The sequence below is a fragment of the Drosophila obscura genome, unplaced genomic scaffold, assembly GCF_018151105.1.
Source record: "Drosophila obscura isolate BZ-5 IFL unplaced genomic scaffold, ASM1815110v1 contig_150, whole genome shotgun sequence".
Lineage (NCBI taxonomy): Eukaryota > Metazoa > Arthropoda > Insecta > Diptera > Drosophilidae > Drosophila > Drosophila obscura.
The window spans coordinates 7882059-7898959 of NW_024542736.1; the positions used below are offsets into that span (position 1 = coordinate 7882059).

Here is a 16901-nt window from a genome sequence, read left to right on the forward strand (position 1 = left end):
GTTTAAAAACAAACAACGAGTTCAGTGTGTGAGTTGTGAGGGTGTCCAGCACTCTGCTCTCATGCTCTCAATCATACAAAAATACTCTGTTTCGAAGCCCTGGGATTAAAATTTTTAAATTCATTTAATCTCAAATCTCAGATCCTGCAGCCTTGGGCCACGTTTTCTGCTTTATTGTCGTCTCTTCTCGGCCCTCTAGTCATACTATTTCCTCTGGTGCCAGTCCAGTCCTAAGCCTTAGCCTAACTATCGTTCAATCAGACTTCTGTTGCATATCTTGGTTTCTTGTGAAAAGTATTTGGAAGGTGCTTTGGTTAACTCTTAAGTCGTAAAGGGCACAGATTACGAGTATGTCCCACTCCATTTAGGCTTTGATCAGCCAGGTCCTCAAATAGACAAACGTTGAGGCTGCCACACGGGTTATCTGCTGCGCAAATGCTGCAAGAGAAGACAGGGAAAGAGCATAAAGTTTATTAGATATGCCGGCATAAAAAATATTTAACGAGTGTGTACTCAAATAAAGTGTTTCTGCTGCAATGCTAATTTGCATTTACAGAATTGCTTTTATGCTAAGCGACCCGCCTTGCCCCCCTACCTCTACCCACCCATAAGCCGCTTTGGGGTCACAACCCTTAATGAAAATGCATCGTATTCACTCCAATACTCTTACTAAGCGGAGAAGTCATGAGGCCTTGTAAAGCGAATATGAATATGTTATTAATATACATATAAGGGACTTAATGTTCCCATTCACATATGAGAGCTTAATGAGCCTACAACTTCTGTGATTGAATTGCATAAAATGTGCACAAGCGCTCGTCTATTTTTAGAGTAAGCTCATGTCGGCGTGAGTATGACCTGTGCTCAGGTGTAGAAAGGCTCAGCCTCCCAGCTTATTACGAGCAACTACAGTACGAGTCCTCGTAAAAACCCAACCCTGAGCCCTGAGCTCTGACAAATTGACAAATGGTCGGCGACTTGGTCGCGGAAAGGGGAAAGGGGAAAACTATGCTGGGCATTTGTGGGGCATCTTTCGTTTTAATATGCGTTGATTAATTTGCATTTTGGGGCCTGAAACCAACCACCAACCGGCAACCGGCAAGCGGCATACCGCGGCATGCGGAAGCAGCAGCGAGCTTACGGGCATAATTGTAAATTTATTTGCATCATAAATTAAGTTTTCTTCACTTGCGCCCGCTCAGCCATAAATATGCGATTTTATTTGGTGTTTTTCATCTCGGTTTTTATTGATTCAATGTAACGCCAGCGAAGCCCGTAATTAGTAGTCACTAAACTGAGAGTGATAGAAGTTGTTGTCTCACTCGGGCAGGCGCTTCCTGAAATTGATGATCTCCAACTGATTTAACGGGAATAGATGCGGATGGATGACGTACTTGTATGTATGTATACACTTGTGTACAGATGATCGATGGGATGTTAATCGGAAAGGGGAAAGGTAAGGGGAGATAAAAACGTCTCGGATTTGTTTAGTACATGATACATGAGTTTTATTTGTATTTTTCTTATATTCATCTTGTACCGATATACAATATATTTCGTAATATAATTTCACTTAAATTTTGGTTTCTTTATGTTGCTTTAATGCTGGTTACACATTACATTTGTTTTTTGTTTTTGTTTTGTTTTGGTAGTTCCTTACTTTCTCTTGAGTTTAGCAATCGTATTACATTTAGCATTTAATTGTGTTATCTTTTGTTTTTGTTTCTGTTTTGTTTCTTGGTTTAGCAGAATTTTGGTTTCGATTACGAGTATATGTAGTATAGAATGTATATATATATATATATGTATATATATTCAGTAAAATGATCCCTACATTTTGTATGCTCATGTCATAATTTTCAATCTATATGTATATATGTATATATATATATTCTATATATATTCATATATAGTAATATCTTAAACAGCAATTATACTTTGCATATTTCTTTAAATGGGCTTGCATTCCGCATCTGCATTTCCTTTAGTTTAAAGTAAGTTCTGCGACAATAATAATTATAATTAAATGGTTAACAACGTTCTGGCAAACGTACTGACACAAAACGAACATCGTCCAATACTGGTACACATAATTAGAACTCTGCTTTTGTTGCTTCGCTTTTGCTGTGTTCGGGCATACTAATGCGTCGTCGTCGAACCGATATTCAAATTTAAAACAGAATATGATGACCAAAATCTAAGCTGCCATTTTAGCCATTTAGCCATTTGGCCATTTGACTATATATGTGTGTGTGTGTCTGTGTCTGTTAAATTTTATGAGTCTCGATTTATTAATTTTTCGATCTGCTCTTGACTTTTGCTCTTTTGTCGTGTCGCATTTGTTATTTTTAGTAACTCTTAACTCTGTTTACTTGTCTGATCTGATGCCAGCTCGGGTGGTGTTTTTTTTGCTGAAATGGGACACACTACTGGTCTTGTTTAAATACATGGATGGGTATTACATATTATGTACTCATAGAACGTGTGAGTGTGTGTCTGTGTGTGTGTTGTATATTTGAAGGCAACTACAACTTACGGTACAAGCTAAAATGAGGAAATCATATGTACGAGTACGTATGTATATGTATGGTCCGATGGCCTGTCAAATCAAAGAAGAGTCAACGCAAAATGCTTGGCATGGTTAAAAGCTAACAGCTTAATTACAGTTGGTTTACATTATGTATGTATGTTTTTTGTTTGTTACAGATACTTTTACCTTTTAAGTTTTAACTTTGTTTTATTACCACTAACAAGTAAGAACACATATTTAGCCACAATTTGTTTTTGTTTCCCCGCTTTCGGTACGGTACGGTTCGGTACTGTTCTGATCTGTTCTGTTCTGCCTGGTTTAGTGTGTGTGTTTTTTTGCTGCTTAATTTATACAAATTGCCTACTTAAAAAGTCATAAATCAGAGCCCTCTGGTGTCGTGCGCTGCATTAATCCGCTGTCCACTATCCACTATCCACTATCCTTTATCCGTTATCTGCTATCCGTAGTATATAATTAAACTAAATAAACAATAGGCCATATATTGATATGTATTTGATTTTATACATAAAAAACTGTATTCAATTTGCTAAATCTTCCTCTAAGGTTATTTATTATTCTCTTATTTTATACGCTAAGTGTGAGAATTGGTTTGGTTTCAAATGCATTTCTGTGCCTGGTATTCATTTGGTGTTACTCGTATTATTATTCATACATATTACTCATTCGGATTGGATTCTGCTTGGGTGTGGGGGCGAGAGTTTATTGTATTGTATTGTATTGTATTTTGTATTGTATAGCAATCAACTTATTACATTGTACAGAGAGTTTGTCTACCACCTATATTCGATTTTATTATCAGATGTCGTAGCTGATATAATTTGTAACTTGTTCTTAATACACAACAAACAAAAAACTTGACTATGTTTGGTTTTTGGTTTTTGGTTTTAGTTTATGCCTATTTCTGTTTGTCTATACAAAACACAAACCCGATTCTGCTCGGGGTACTTAATGTGTGTGCCGTATATATAAAGTCTGATAGTCTGTGTGTGTTTGTTTGTGTGTGTGTGTATCGGTGTGACCAGCATGCTTTCATTATTATTATCATAGATTGGAATATGTGTGTATTTCCGTTTCCGTTTTATATACTCGTATAAATTCTTTTACAATTGGCAGACTACTACAGCAAAAGCACACTGCGACGTGTATGTGTGTCTTTGGTATGTGCGTACGTGTGTGTGTGTGTGTTTGTGAGTGTATGTATGTATGTATATCCGTACACTATATATACATACGTAGATGGCTTGGAAGAACCGCAACGAAGAGTACAAACTGTATAAATCATACGAGTGGCATTGATGCGCCTCTGCGGAATGTCCATGTCCATGTCCAGGTCCATATATAAAAATTTAGATCTATAAGCATAACACTTGGAATTTTGTCTTTCATTCGTTTGCTCCTTTGCTTCTAAGGCGAAATATTATATTGTCAATTCTTTGGCTTGAGCCGAAAACCATGCAAAATGACAAAAAAATATTCCTATTTTCGGGTGAGGCGAAAGGAATGGAAAAATGTTTTTTGTTCGATTGAGACAACTTAGTCGTAGAATGAATACGTGCATTCAATAGGTTCATTTTTGTTTTCTTCGTTTCTCTTGTCAAAGGCAGAAGGCATAATACACACTAAATTCATATATTTTGCTTACTACTCATTAACCCTAGGTCTGGGCCCGAGTGGACCCAAAGCCAACGCTGCCGTTTGAGCCTGCTCCCAGCTGGCCTGGAGGTTAGCCAGAAAGGAGCGCGGCCCAGGCAGCCTTGGCCTTGTCGGAGGCTCTGGCTCTCCGCACAGGGCCCACTCCTCGCTACAAAATGGATTAACTATCAAAGTCTAGTCTTGGGTTTATTAATCATTTACTTTTTGGTTTTTTTCTTTTGTTTTGTTTTTTTTTTACTTTGTTTTGAGGCGAACGTGGTGCAATCATTTGGGGGAGGGTACTGAGGGTAAAGGGATTAAAGCTAGTTTTTTTGTTGGAGTTTGTTCACATTTTTATTCGGGGACTTAAACAGTCGCCCAGTTTTAGACAAAGTTTTCGTTTAGTAAAAAAAGTTAAAGTTAATCCTCGTTCATTCTTTGTTAATATATTTTTTTTAATGCAATTTCGGTTTTGTTTTCATATTCATATTCGTTTTCGTTTCTCTTCTTGCATGGTATAAAAATATAAATGTCCACATTTACTCGTACTTAAAAAATCCCTCTGTTAAAGTTTTTTCCTCATAATAAAGTGTTGTATTTGCTTCGTTTTTTTGTTTGTGTGTGGGGTTCGGTTGTCTTTTCTTTATGAAGTATTTATGTAAAGTAGATTGTAACTTAGGAATGCCCTGTGGATCTGCTCATTCCCATTCGCATGCCGATTCTGCTTCGATTCAATGGAACTACAATTCGTTTTCACGGTGCAATTGTTGCATAACTATTTGGAGAGTTCTGAATTAAGTGGTGGCTATCGGTGCTTGCATTGGGTGGTGGGGGGAGGGTGTTGAGTAGTATCGGAGGCTAATAGAACATAGTGGCAGGGACCGCCCGATCAACAACAAGTGATGGCTGCCTGCCCGCCCATTGACCCTACAGTGTCCTAAGTGTCATTAAGTTTTCGTAGTGGCTACAGTGGAAAGCGAACATCGCTCAAATAGGCCTCGACCATAATTCTTCCTTATACCATACAACATTTCATTTGGGTTTTCGCTCATTGTTGCGATTTTTATACTTTGGATTTTAGACTTTAGTTTTAGTTTTTAGGTTTTTAGGTTTTTAGGTTTTTTGTTCATTGGTTGGTTTTAAAACGTTTTAAATGTTAGCAGACAGTTAATGTTACATTAGTCGTGCCGCTGCTTGCTGTTCTTCATAAGTCTAATACTTGTTGATCTATGTATTATCAGATAGGGTGTGGTATTATAATAATAGTTGATAAAAATAACTTAATTAATATCAGTGTGGCTTACCTTAGTTAATTTCGAAAGGTTTTCGTTTCATAGTTAATACATATTGATATGCCTTTAATACGATTACAGATTACAGATTACGGTTACGATTACATATTACATTTACGATTACGGTTTGCTCATTAGCTATCATTAGTCTGCGACACACACTGAACTCTAGGGTTTTGACAATGATCTATCATTTTATCTTTCTTGATTTACTTTTGAACAATATTTATTTATAGATATAGACATACCAAGTACACTGTTTCTCATTATACAATACATTTTTTGTTTTTGGTTTTTTTGTTTTTGGTTTTTGTTTACTCATTGATCCAATTTCACTAAGTGTATAAAATATCTAATTACCATTACTCTCCTCTTCGCTCCAATTATTTATTTATTTAGTTTTTTAATTTCTCCTCTCCACCAGTTGTCACTAAGCCAATTTGTAAAACGTTTAGTACAAATACAATATTCCGTGTATATATATTTTGTTTTGTTTTTTTGTTTTTGGTTTTTGTATATATATATATATAATATACTGATATGTTTTGCCATATAAATATTTCCTCTATCCCGTCCTAAGCTAAACTTCCTTTGTGATCGATCCTCTATTACAATTTATCAATTTGCTTGGTTTTTTGTTAATTTCGCAAAAAATTTGTTTGGGTTGTGCTGGACTTGGGTTGGGTCTCATTTATCTCATCTATCTCATCTACCCATTAATTTCATTTTCATTTGTTCTTCTGATAAACCAACGCCAATCGTTTGTACAATACAAATGTGTCTGTGTGTGTGTGTGTTTAGTTTGGTTTTTTTCTTTTTCCAAAAATTTCCACTTGGTTGTTCTCATAAGAATCTTGGGTGCTTACAAATTTTTGTGGTTTCCCTGGGAAAGCAAATCGAAATCAAGTGACACCCCTCAACCTAATATGAAACCAATGCAATTTTGGCCAAATATCGTTAGGCGACAAGGACTCCTCCGAACTGAAAGCAAAAAATTGTGCCATTAAATGCGCTCAAGATGGGGTGTGGGCGTGACTGTGGCTCGCACGCCCTCTGGCAAAAAGTGTCTTGGTTTTGTTTGTCGAACAAGCGAATGGAAATGGAAGTCAAGTCCATTCGGTCTATGTAAACATATTCAGGCTGCCCCCAGCACAGGGGCAGGACAAACATTTTCAATTATCAAAAGTTCTGTTTTGGAGACTGGAGACTGGCTCGGTGCGTGCGCGTCGTCTCTGGGCCAGGTTCCTACAAATCAAGCAATTTAGCGTCCTACTACACAAAAACAATTTGGTTGGGCCCGGCCTCTCCACGGGCCTCTCTGCCGCAGTCGGCAGACGCTCGTGTGATATGCAAAATTAAGCTGGCTTCTTCTGGGGGGTGCAGAGAGCGCTCTAATTTTTTTTTTCAATTTACAAATGTTCAGCAATGGCAATTGCCATGTAATCAATCCATGGATCGGCTCTAGCCGATTCTACTAGGTTCCGTTTTATCAAATCTGCTGCACAATCTGCTGCGTTTCCGGGTGCTACTTTTACATAAACATTTTCGGGCTTTTTCTTTCCGCTTGCTACATTTTTTATTAATATATGTGTTTTAATTTTAAGTGTGAGTTGGTTTTGTGTGTTGTGTGTGTGTGTGTGTGTGTGTGGCTGTGATTTTGTGTGTGTGTATTTGTGTGGGTACTGCCCGAAGTGGTTTTCTTTTAGAAAACTCCTTTGGTTCTCAAGGCGGCACCAATGAAGAGCAGTCCAGCCAGCAACAGGAGCTGCAGCCTGGGATATATGGAAGCACTTCCCGAGTCGCCATCGCAACCTGCACCTGCCAACAAAGGGGAGAAATGAGTTTAGATCGAATCGGGTATGTGGTCTGTGGTGAATGATGGGAATCAGATGGGCAAAATGTAAGAGTATGTGAAAGGATTCTCCTCGCAATGATCTCTCTGCTCCTACATCAGCTGCTTGAATTTGTAGCACTACTTCTGCATCCGATCAATAGCCTAAAGTACAAGCCAAATACAGATACGGGCTACAGATACATGTATACTATATTGAGAAAGGAAAGCAAAAGCAAAAGCAGTTGGTTTAAGTGCGAGTGTTGGTGCATTAGAAACGATAGGAAACGAAACGAAAGGAAACTTAGGATTAATTCACGCGAACTTACCTTGACCAAAACTCCTACAAAACGATCTGCTCTGCATTGGCATATTTTTTTTTTAATATCGTTAGACAAACATACCATATATGAGTTCTGTCATAAGTTGTGTGCTAATTCATTCGAAAGTTGTTTGGCCACAACAACTCGAATACAAACATATACCCCGACAAATACTTAACGGCAGCAACACCTTCAAATGGCCCGAGTAGGGATCGAATTTCAGCTCGAAAGCCGGCCGGCAAGCCTCTTCTGCAGCACGTACATATGTATTTATGTACATACGTATACATACATAGGAGTACGGAACACTCGGGTATTGTACATACACCTGCTTAATGCCAGGGATGACTTGCTCAACGACTTAATTTATAATCCTCACTTGAGGGGTGGCGGGGGGGGCAAAACGAAGTGCAAGTGTGCAAAGAGTCTTTAAATCAACGAAAGCAAAGCAAACAGCGAAAAGCAAATTAAATCAATTGCAAAATCAATCTTCCACCAGTTGGGCCATAAATTTCATATATAATGGCCAAATTGATCATATTTCTTGAGCTTGCCCCACGAGTATATCAGTCTCTCTCGCTCTCTCTCTCACTCCATTGCGTGCATTTAATCTTGCTAATTTGAATTTAAAAGGCTGAACAAACCATAGATTATACGCTCAGATAATAAAGAAATAAATTGGCACAAGCCGAAACACAACAAATACAACATCAGCGCAAACAGACTGTACAAATAAAAAAAATAAAAAACACACCACACCGAACGAACATTTGAAACACGTGTCGCTAAACGCACACAACAAAACAATACACAACACAACACCACTCAACATAAAACCAAGAAACCAAAAACGAAACAAAACGAAACGAATCGAATCGAAACCGCAGCCAAGAGAAAAGGCCAACACGGGCCCATACAAATGCAAAAAAATAAAAAATAAAACAGAAAAGATATTGTATCTACAGCGTTTTGTATCTCTTCACCAGCACGCGTGCGCCTGAGTTATGACACGGCAATCGCTTATTTATCTCACTCTGCCCCATCCCCATCCCCAAGCCCATTCCCATTCCCATCCACAGTCGCAATCACAGTCCCCTCTGCCAGACCCAGCTGGTGACATTTCGACGGCTATGCGGCTGGCGGTGCCAGCGTGTCTGGTATCACATCAGGACGAGCGACCAGTTCCCATTGTATAAGATTAATACAAACTAGATCGGTGAGCGGCGATCTGCCGGCCACTCTGTGGGCTGAGGGTGAAATTTTAAATGGCCATTAAGGCAAATGGGAAGCATTGTTGGCAAGCGCTTCGACCATAAAGAATAAACCGCTACATATAGAGATGCAAATTAATTAATTTGCCAAATCCAGAACCGGTTCGGGACCTGGGTTTGCGGTCAGCTCTCTGCTAGAAACGGGAACGCGGGAAGGGACGCTCTCTACAACTCTTCGGGGTGCTAAGTGGAAACTTTTACTTCAGCCAGATCAAAAGTGGAGCTTGTCATATCCGAAAAGCCATCCCATCCCGGGCCGAATGATCGATTGGAGAGATATTTTAAGTAAGCGCTTGCACTAGCTCCCTACATCCCCTCCTTCTCCCGGACTCATTTGCATACCCGTTCGTTCGCTGGATCAGTCGATCGGGTTTATGTAAAACCAAAATTAGCTCTAAAGCCAATAGAAAAGAAACAACAACCAAATACAACGCAGCAAATTAACATAAATTAAGTTTTTATTAATTGGTGGGCTAGTAATTTTCTGTTGTAGCTCCACAAGCCACCAAGCGTCATCAGTGGTGCCGCTCGGCTCCGCTCCGGTGCGAGCCGGGCCGGACCAGACCAGACATTGTGGCGCGGTCCAATACGATTGTGATCTTTCACCCAAAACCCATAATCTGTTCAACTGTCCACTCATTTTAATGGGCCACAAACTTTTACAAAACTTAAGTGCAAACATAAAATCGGACGCCCACCATCTCTCTCTCTCTCTCTCTCTCTGCATACAAACGATGTAAGTATACATATACATAGGAGTATGTATATGGCGAGGAGGGCCAGATACCTATCATTGATCATTGTCAGGGGCAGCCCATATGCATATTCACATTTCTTTCTCGGTCAGTCGTCCGGTCTGTCTAGAAGCTCATTTGCCTGATTGATGCGCACATTTTGGGAAACTGACAGAGCCGTAAATAAAGGCCTCGGACAGCGAGCTGCGACGAATGCTGAAGCGCATAAATGTCATAAATTAAAAAGCATAACTATTAAATCTTTCACCGGAATAAAGCTGGAAACAGTCGAGTCAGTCACTCGACTCTGCCTCTGACTCATGACTGCCACTAAGTCGAAGGGAATAAATCATGTGGCCGGGTCGAATGTAACTGTATCGCAGCTCTGTTGGTAAATCATCAATCTTTTGGCCGAATGTTGCAATCGGATTACAGCGGATTGTCATGCTAATTAGCACGCCTCGTCGCACCGCACTCACAGAGATTATTCAAAGAAAGCTGAGGGTAAAGTAGGATAGGTTGCACTGGAGATACTATCAACGATGGATGCATTGCATGAATAACCGATTTCCCATTTCATATTTTAATGCTTCGCTTGACCAGAGTGAACTCCAGCCGGCGAACATCATCGGAGCTCGTTTTTTGAGACGCGCTCGCGTTGAGGTGTGGCACTGTCAGACGCCGACAGCCATTAGCGGGCTTAATGCCACTTTTTTACGATATATCGTGGCGAATACGAAATTTATGTTAATGGTATGGCAAAACTTACACAAAACGAAAACAATACAACGCAACACAAGAAGAACAACGAAAAATAAAACAGAAACGGCAACAGAAGTAGAAGTAGAAACAGAAACCTCCGCCGATGACTGTACTTTCATTCATTTGGATATCTGTGTGCCACGATCTGTCCCATCCATTCGGCGGGATCGGTGGGATAAGGTCGTCCACTCACCTGCCCAACTCCTGACTTTCGGTAAGTAGTCGTTCCAGAAGGAACAGCGGGCCGCCAAGGGGCCGCGTGCCAGTTTCTCGATCTTGTCATCCGTGCTGAATATGTAGTAGACGGGATCCTCCTTGGAGAAGTTGGGCCACTCCTCGCCATCTTGTGCGGGGTTGCTGCAAGGAAAGCTTTTATTATAGCGAGCTGAACTGGTTGGTTGTGGCACTCGCTGCACGAACCGCTGCCGCTGGCTGGCTGCCATAAAGCAAGCGAAAGCTGGGCCGAGCTTTCGCGGCAAAAGCTCGTGCTATACTCACCCGGACTTGGCAAACTCGATGACCGCACTGAGCATACGCTTGCCCAATTCGCGCTCCACAGGTCGATACTGCAGAGAGTTGTTCAGCGGCTGGCCAAAGAAGTACTCAATCTCGTCGCCGTGCAGCACGCCCATCCACTCGCCCCACAGCGAGGTGCTTGTGCGCTGAAAACGAGGCAAAAAACGGAAGGAAACGTAAGGATACTCGTACCAAGAGGGAGGGAGATACGCCAACTCGACAGTTTCACCCGGTTACCCAGTTTGCCACTGCCACTGTCGTAAACTCGACCAGAAATTATGCAGATAAACATCTACCCTTTTTATTTATTTATTTGATTTTTCTCCGCTCGCTGGCTGCTGGCTGGCAAATATTGTCGCGGCATGCCGGAGAGCGCAGAGATGCGCCGCGGAAAAACGAAAAAAAAAAAAACGAACGAATGAATAAATAAATAAATGCCTGGTTGGCTGGCAGTCAGCTGGAGCTCGAAACCCTGCCGCCCTTGACAGGACACGGCAGGAAATGCTCCCTGCCTGTTTGCTCGTAGGTATCCTGGATGCAACTGCATTTACCGAGCAAAGAGTGCCAGAGCATCACGTAGGTGTGACGGGTGCAGAAGGACTGGTCCAGCATGGCTTATTTGTCCCATTGGGACAAGTCACTTAATAGTTTACAGCCGACGCGGCAACATTTCCAATTATGTACACCAGACATGCAAAAGATTAATTGCAGGAGTTTCTGTTTCGAATGGGAATGAGGCTGAGACAAGGGAATTGTTTACTTTTAAATTATCAATAATTAAAGACAGAATCCTTAGCATTGTAATGAATACAGTTAATCGTGAATCAGGATTCGGTCTTTATTCGGCCAACAATTGACATTTCTTTTTGTTGTTAAGTGCTTCAACTACGGCCAACCGAGCCATGACAAATGCTAATTAGGTAATCAACATTGGAAAATGCAAAGCATAAAACAGCCCCAATGAGATCCTCCTGACCGTAAGTCTATGCCGTAAGACCGGGCTGGACATGGACGTGGACATGGACCACTTAGCCATTCAGCCCAAGTTGGCCGCAATCGGGTTTTGCATGAGCTGCACCTTGACAGGCTGGCAGGCAAGTGGCCATCGCCGTAGCCAGCGCCTGCCAAGTCGCATAATGAACAGTGTCCGGGCTCTGGCAAGGGTAATTCTGGTAATGTGGAACCGTGGAGCTGGGCTGTAGTGCGCGCTGCTGCTGATGTTGCTGCCAAGTTGTTGGAAATTTATGCGACTTGGCCGTTCACTGTAGGGACACACGTCTCCACACACATACAAATATAAGCCTCACTCTACTGCTACTGCTTCTGCTCCTGCTTCTGGCTTACGCCTTTTTGCACAAATAATGAAAAACTGTACGCAGCCATAGCAGAAAATAAACTTTTTTGATTTAAGCGCAAAATTGCAAACAGCAGAGAAACTTGGACTCTGAGGTCATAATGGGAAACACCACGGTCGAGTCGAGTTGAGTGGAGTCAGAGGCAGAGTCGTAGTCGTAGTCGGAGGAGAGAAGCAATGTGAAGTGAAGTGGCGGAGAATGGAGTAGCAAGTAGAGGGGAAAGTAATATGAAAACTTATTTAAGTGCCAGGCACGTTGCACGCTGCAGTAGTCAGGAGAACCCGCAGCCGAAGGAGCACCAGGAACAGGAGCAGCAGAGGAGCTGTGTGGCTGGTCAGTCAAGCATGTTGGGGGCCACAGTGGCAGCCAAGCAGATAGACAATCTGGCAGGCACTTTAGCAGCTGGCGACCCCATTTGCCATGCTTCGTCGCCCCATCGTGGCCCCGTCAGTCTTGGTGGACCCCGGGCCGGGGTCTCCCACTTCGTCTCGTTTATGGGCAAAGTGAGTTACGAGTTTTGTTGCGGCAACTTGACGGTTGTAATTAAAACTAATTTCATTTGCTTTCATTTCCATTTAGGAGCCAGCTCCTGACTGCCAACTGTCTCTGGGAAGCACCAGAGCTGGCCCCGATTCAGCCAATGGATTATTAACAGACGATTTGATTTAAACAATGCATCGACATTGACCCGTCGCACCCTGCACCCACTCAATCGGTACGCATTATTGTGATATCAATTGGAAAGAGCAGCGAGTGAACATCAAGCAGTGTGACACACGGCGTATGCGTAATATTGATTACTTTTCTAATACCCTGATTTGTGGTGCCAAATTTGCAGTAAAATGTCCATTTATCACCAGTCAACATCGACTAATTATATTCATACCTACATACGAGTATATACAAATATATTTCTATTCAGACGCCAGGCAACCACCGGGCACAAAAAATCAATACGTCCACGCTGCGTATACGCATTGTGCTGGCTGCGTATTGGTTAATCATTAGGCCGATTCAGGCAGTTCTGTTCATATCAATCGGGAATCGGTAATCGACATACGGCAGCGGCAGACGGCAGACCACAGACGACAGTAGGTTGTAGAAACCGCAGCCAAAGTCGTTTAAACAAATAACTGAGGGAAATTATGCCCCACACGTGCAGGCCATGCGGGCCGTGACCTCGTAAATTGAAGTTTCATTAGTCGACGCTGACTACTCCACCTCCTCACCTCACCTCACCTCACCTCACCTAGTGGGTCGTGATCCAGTAAGGATTGTTACTGCTCCTGCCTCTGCCCCTGCTCCTATGCCCCCTTAGTTGTTGTTTCTGGTTCTTGGCACTGTCTGGCCATGCCAGAGCTCCTTCTTGGCAGCAGGCAGAGCAAAGGCAGTGCGTGTAGTTTAATTGGCGCTGTGCGACTGAGTCCGAGTGTGTGAGTGCCAGGGTGCCAGGGTGCCGTAAGCCGGGTGCCGGGTGCCAGGTGCCAGGGGTTTGAGCATGTGAGTGCTGTTTATTCGTTTGTGGGTGTGTATTGCGTGAAACTTTTGGTTACCATAATTATGGCGGCCAAGGTTGCCCTGCCAGCAGCGCCCCAGCAGCGACGAAACGAAACGAAGCGACTATCAAACAAGAGCGAAAACGACGACAACACGACCCTTGCCCCTGATGGGTGGGACACTATGAAGTCCAATCAAATGGATTGCACGCGTTCTGCCTGTCTTCAACAAATTGCTTGATTAATTGAAAGTGCCGCACGGACAGGTGGCATGCCGTCGCCGGATTGCAATCGGAGCACGCGCTGACTGTCCACAGTGGCGCACACCACAAGGCAATATCTTCATCAGCTGGCGGTGATTTTTCAATCATGACAATCACACAAAATACTGTAATTTAAGGGTAAATACATACGAGTATAGTAGCTTCCACACGTAGCTTGCAGTATTATCGCAATCGAAGAGGTTGACGGATTAATTGTATAATAAAATTGTAACCAACGGAATAACTCATCACGGCTCGAGTACAAGCCACGCAATATTAATTTATGAGACATTAATATTTTATTATGTGAAAATCAAAGGTTTTCTGGGAGATTCCTTATCTGGAAAAGAGACTTCTGAAGCCCTAGACTTTTAGAGAAAATAAACTTTGAATCTATGGCAATTATTGCTGCTCAAACTCGTACATTGACAGTTTTTCTGTCTGCCTCTGATAGTTTTACAACTACGAGTAGGAAGCCAACAGTTTACTTTACTTAAATGCGAATCAAAAGTTGCGTGAATAAATCAACCTTTAAAGTTGGACTTTAACCTTCCCTGGCAAAGGTTCCAGAACTTTTGCGCAAATAATTTACAATAATTATGGGGGCCATAAATAACACTGATTGTGTTCTATGCTCGAGCTATTCTTAGCAGGGGCTCACACTCAACTGTGACATGCACCTGACCCCATTCCGGCTAGAAAACTTTCGCTTTCTGTTCTGCAGATTAGCCGCAAGCTCTGCTTTTACGTGGCCCCCGGCGCACACAGGCCTGTGCGCCACTCAGAATCCCGGCATAGCCTGCCCATCAGCCCCGACATTAATAATTAAGGCAGACACAGTCACGTCGACATTTTCCGCTGTCGCCTCTGACTCTGCCACTGCGTAGTCAACTGCGGCAGGCACTGTACGAGTATCTGCTGCAGGAGGATTCCGCACCGACCCGTTGGTTGGTCTCTGGCCGCCATTAGCCTTGTGTGAAATTTTAATGACAAACAAATTGCAGTTGCCAGCATTTCGTTGCCGCTTCCTCCGCTCTCGCGTGCATTTTTGCTTTCGCGCCACTTGCGCCCCATTTGACCGCATTTCGATTCAACGCCATCTTACGTGTCGGAACCTGAGAAATATTTAATGATTTGTCGGCGGCCTACGGTGGGAAGCGAACGACAAAAAGACGAGTGTACTGCAATGCAAGTGCAGTGCCACTGTGCAGTGCAGTTTGCATCGTCAAAGTATAATCTTTCTACCATGTAATATTTTAACTATGTGTCCCATTAATTATAAACCAATTTAACTAAAATAAAGCCAAGCAAATTATTTCTCTGGTGCTGAAAATCAATATATGCCATTAACCCCCATTCAGAGCCCCATTACTTACATGTGTAAAATAGTAGTAGTGCACGGAGGCGCCTCGCTCGGCTAGCGCCTGGGCATACGCGTTGGTGGGGCAGGTGAAGAAGTGATCGCCCACGGCGCGTCCGATTTGGTTCTGGTTCTGATAGCCCGGATTGCCCTCCCAGCTGGTGTACTGTGAACAGAGAGTGAACAGAGAGAGGAGAGAGGTTACAATGCAGCTAAAATAGGGATGGGGATGGGGATGGGGACGGAGACGGTGGCCCCCAACTCAATCATGGGAATTAAGTTAGCTGTCAGTTTAGTCGACTTCCGCTCGATTAATCTCGACTAACTGCGCTCCTGCGGGGCTGCTAATCCTTGATTCTAATGCTGTGAGGCCCCAGCTGTCAAGTCCATGTCCACAAGTGACGCAAAATAACCGAATAAAGCCCCTGAATGCAATTCAATCAGGCTGCCATCGTTGCTGACGTTCTATGCAGCAACAGCAGCATGTGGCAGGCGCGTGTCGCAAAATGCGACAGAGCCTGCAGTCGTCATCAGAGCCGCGTTCCCTCCGATTTGCATATGAATTGGAATGTGCGTTCGAATTGGTGAATGCTGTTGTCAGGTGCAGGTGCAGGTGACTGCCTCCAATCCGGTCGGCCATTCATAGGTGCTGCAATGTATTTTGCGTCACGCGCTCTTACCTGGAATATGATGGCCTCGCGCTCCGCCTGCGTTGCCTTGCCGAAAATGTTGTTCATTATCTCCAGATACTTGTCGCGGGGCAGGGCGGTGGCATCGTCCTTATCGAAGTAATCGATGAAATCGTACAGCAAGAAGTAGGTACCTGCAACGACAGAACGGAATGGGATGCCAGTGAGCAAAGCAAAGCGAGGTCATGCCACCACAATGTGCGGCCTGTGGTGGGGTGGGGTGGGGTGGCACTGTTACTGCCACTGGAGCTCGATGAGGGTCTGCTGGCAAATCCTAAAAAACAATTACCACTGCAGGCCGCTGAGGGCGGCGCTTCAAGATTCCGACTCACAATAGACGGGTCGTGCCAAGGACGTTGAGAGCAGCATTAACCCCACGACCTGCCAGCAGCAACAACAGCAATCACAACCGCTGCACAAGAGGCGGCGGGATGGGGATGGGGAGAAGTACGAGTATGGAAAAAACAGAGTAAAAACAAGAGGAAAATAGAATAGGCAAACACTCACACACACACACACACACACACACACACACACACACACACACACACACTCAGGGAAACACTAATAGAAAACTAGCCAGGACCGCAGCCGGGGCGAGAACAAAGCGGCTCCTTGCTGCCTTTTATTAACTTAATTTTTATGGCACTTGTTGTCGTTGTTGTTGCTGCTGTCGTCAGGCCTTGTCTTTGTGGCACACTTCAAATACGAACACACTAACGAACCATAATTGCCGCCTCCCACAATACCTCGTTCATGCTGCAAACAGCCAAAGAACTGGCGACACCAACAACAACAGCAGCAGCAGCAGAATCCATAAGGATAA

The 16901-nt window shown here is 43.1% G+C and overlaps 1 protein-coding gene across 6 annotated transcripts in view; it reads right to left on the reverse strand.

Annotated features, from left to right (window-relative positions):
- The window catches only part of LOC111073716 (acetylcholinesterase), a 39478-nt gene continuing 22577 nt past the window's right edge, over positions 1–16901 (reverse strand). For 4 of the 6 annotated variants that reach the window (XM_041596397.1, XM_041596398.1, XM_041596395.1 and 1 more), the window contains 5 exons: positions 16067–16209; positions 15403–15552; positions 10895–11058; positions 10590–10753; positions 5525–7293 (listed from right to left, as the gene is read on the reverse strand). In XM_041596397.1, coding sequence (XP_041452331.1) covers positions 7178–7293; positions 10590–10753; positions 10895–11058; positions 15403–15552; positions 16067–16209 — 737 coding nt within the window. In that variant the 3' untranslated portion in view covers positions 5525–7177. Of the gene's footprint in view, positions 439–5524; positions 7294–10589; positions 10754–10894; positions 11059–15402; positions 15553–16066; positions 16210–16901 lie in introns of those variants that run through there. The other 2 variants (XM_022366184.2, XM_022366183.2) reach the window with 2 other exon arrangements.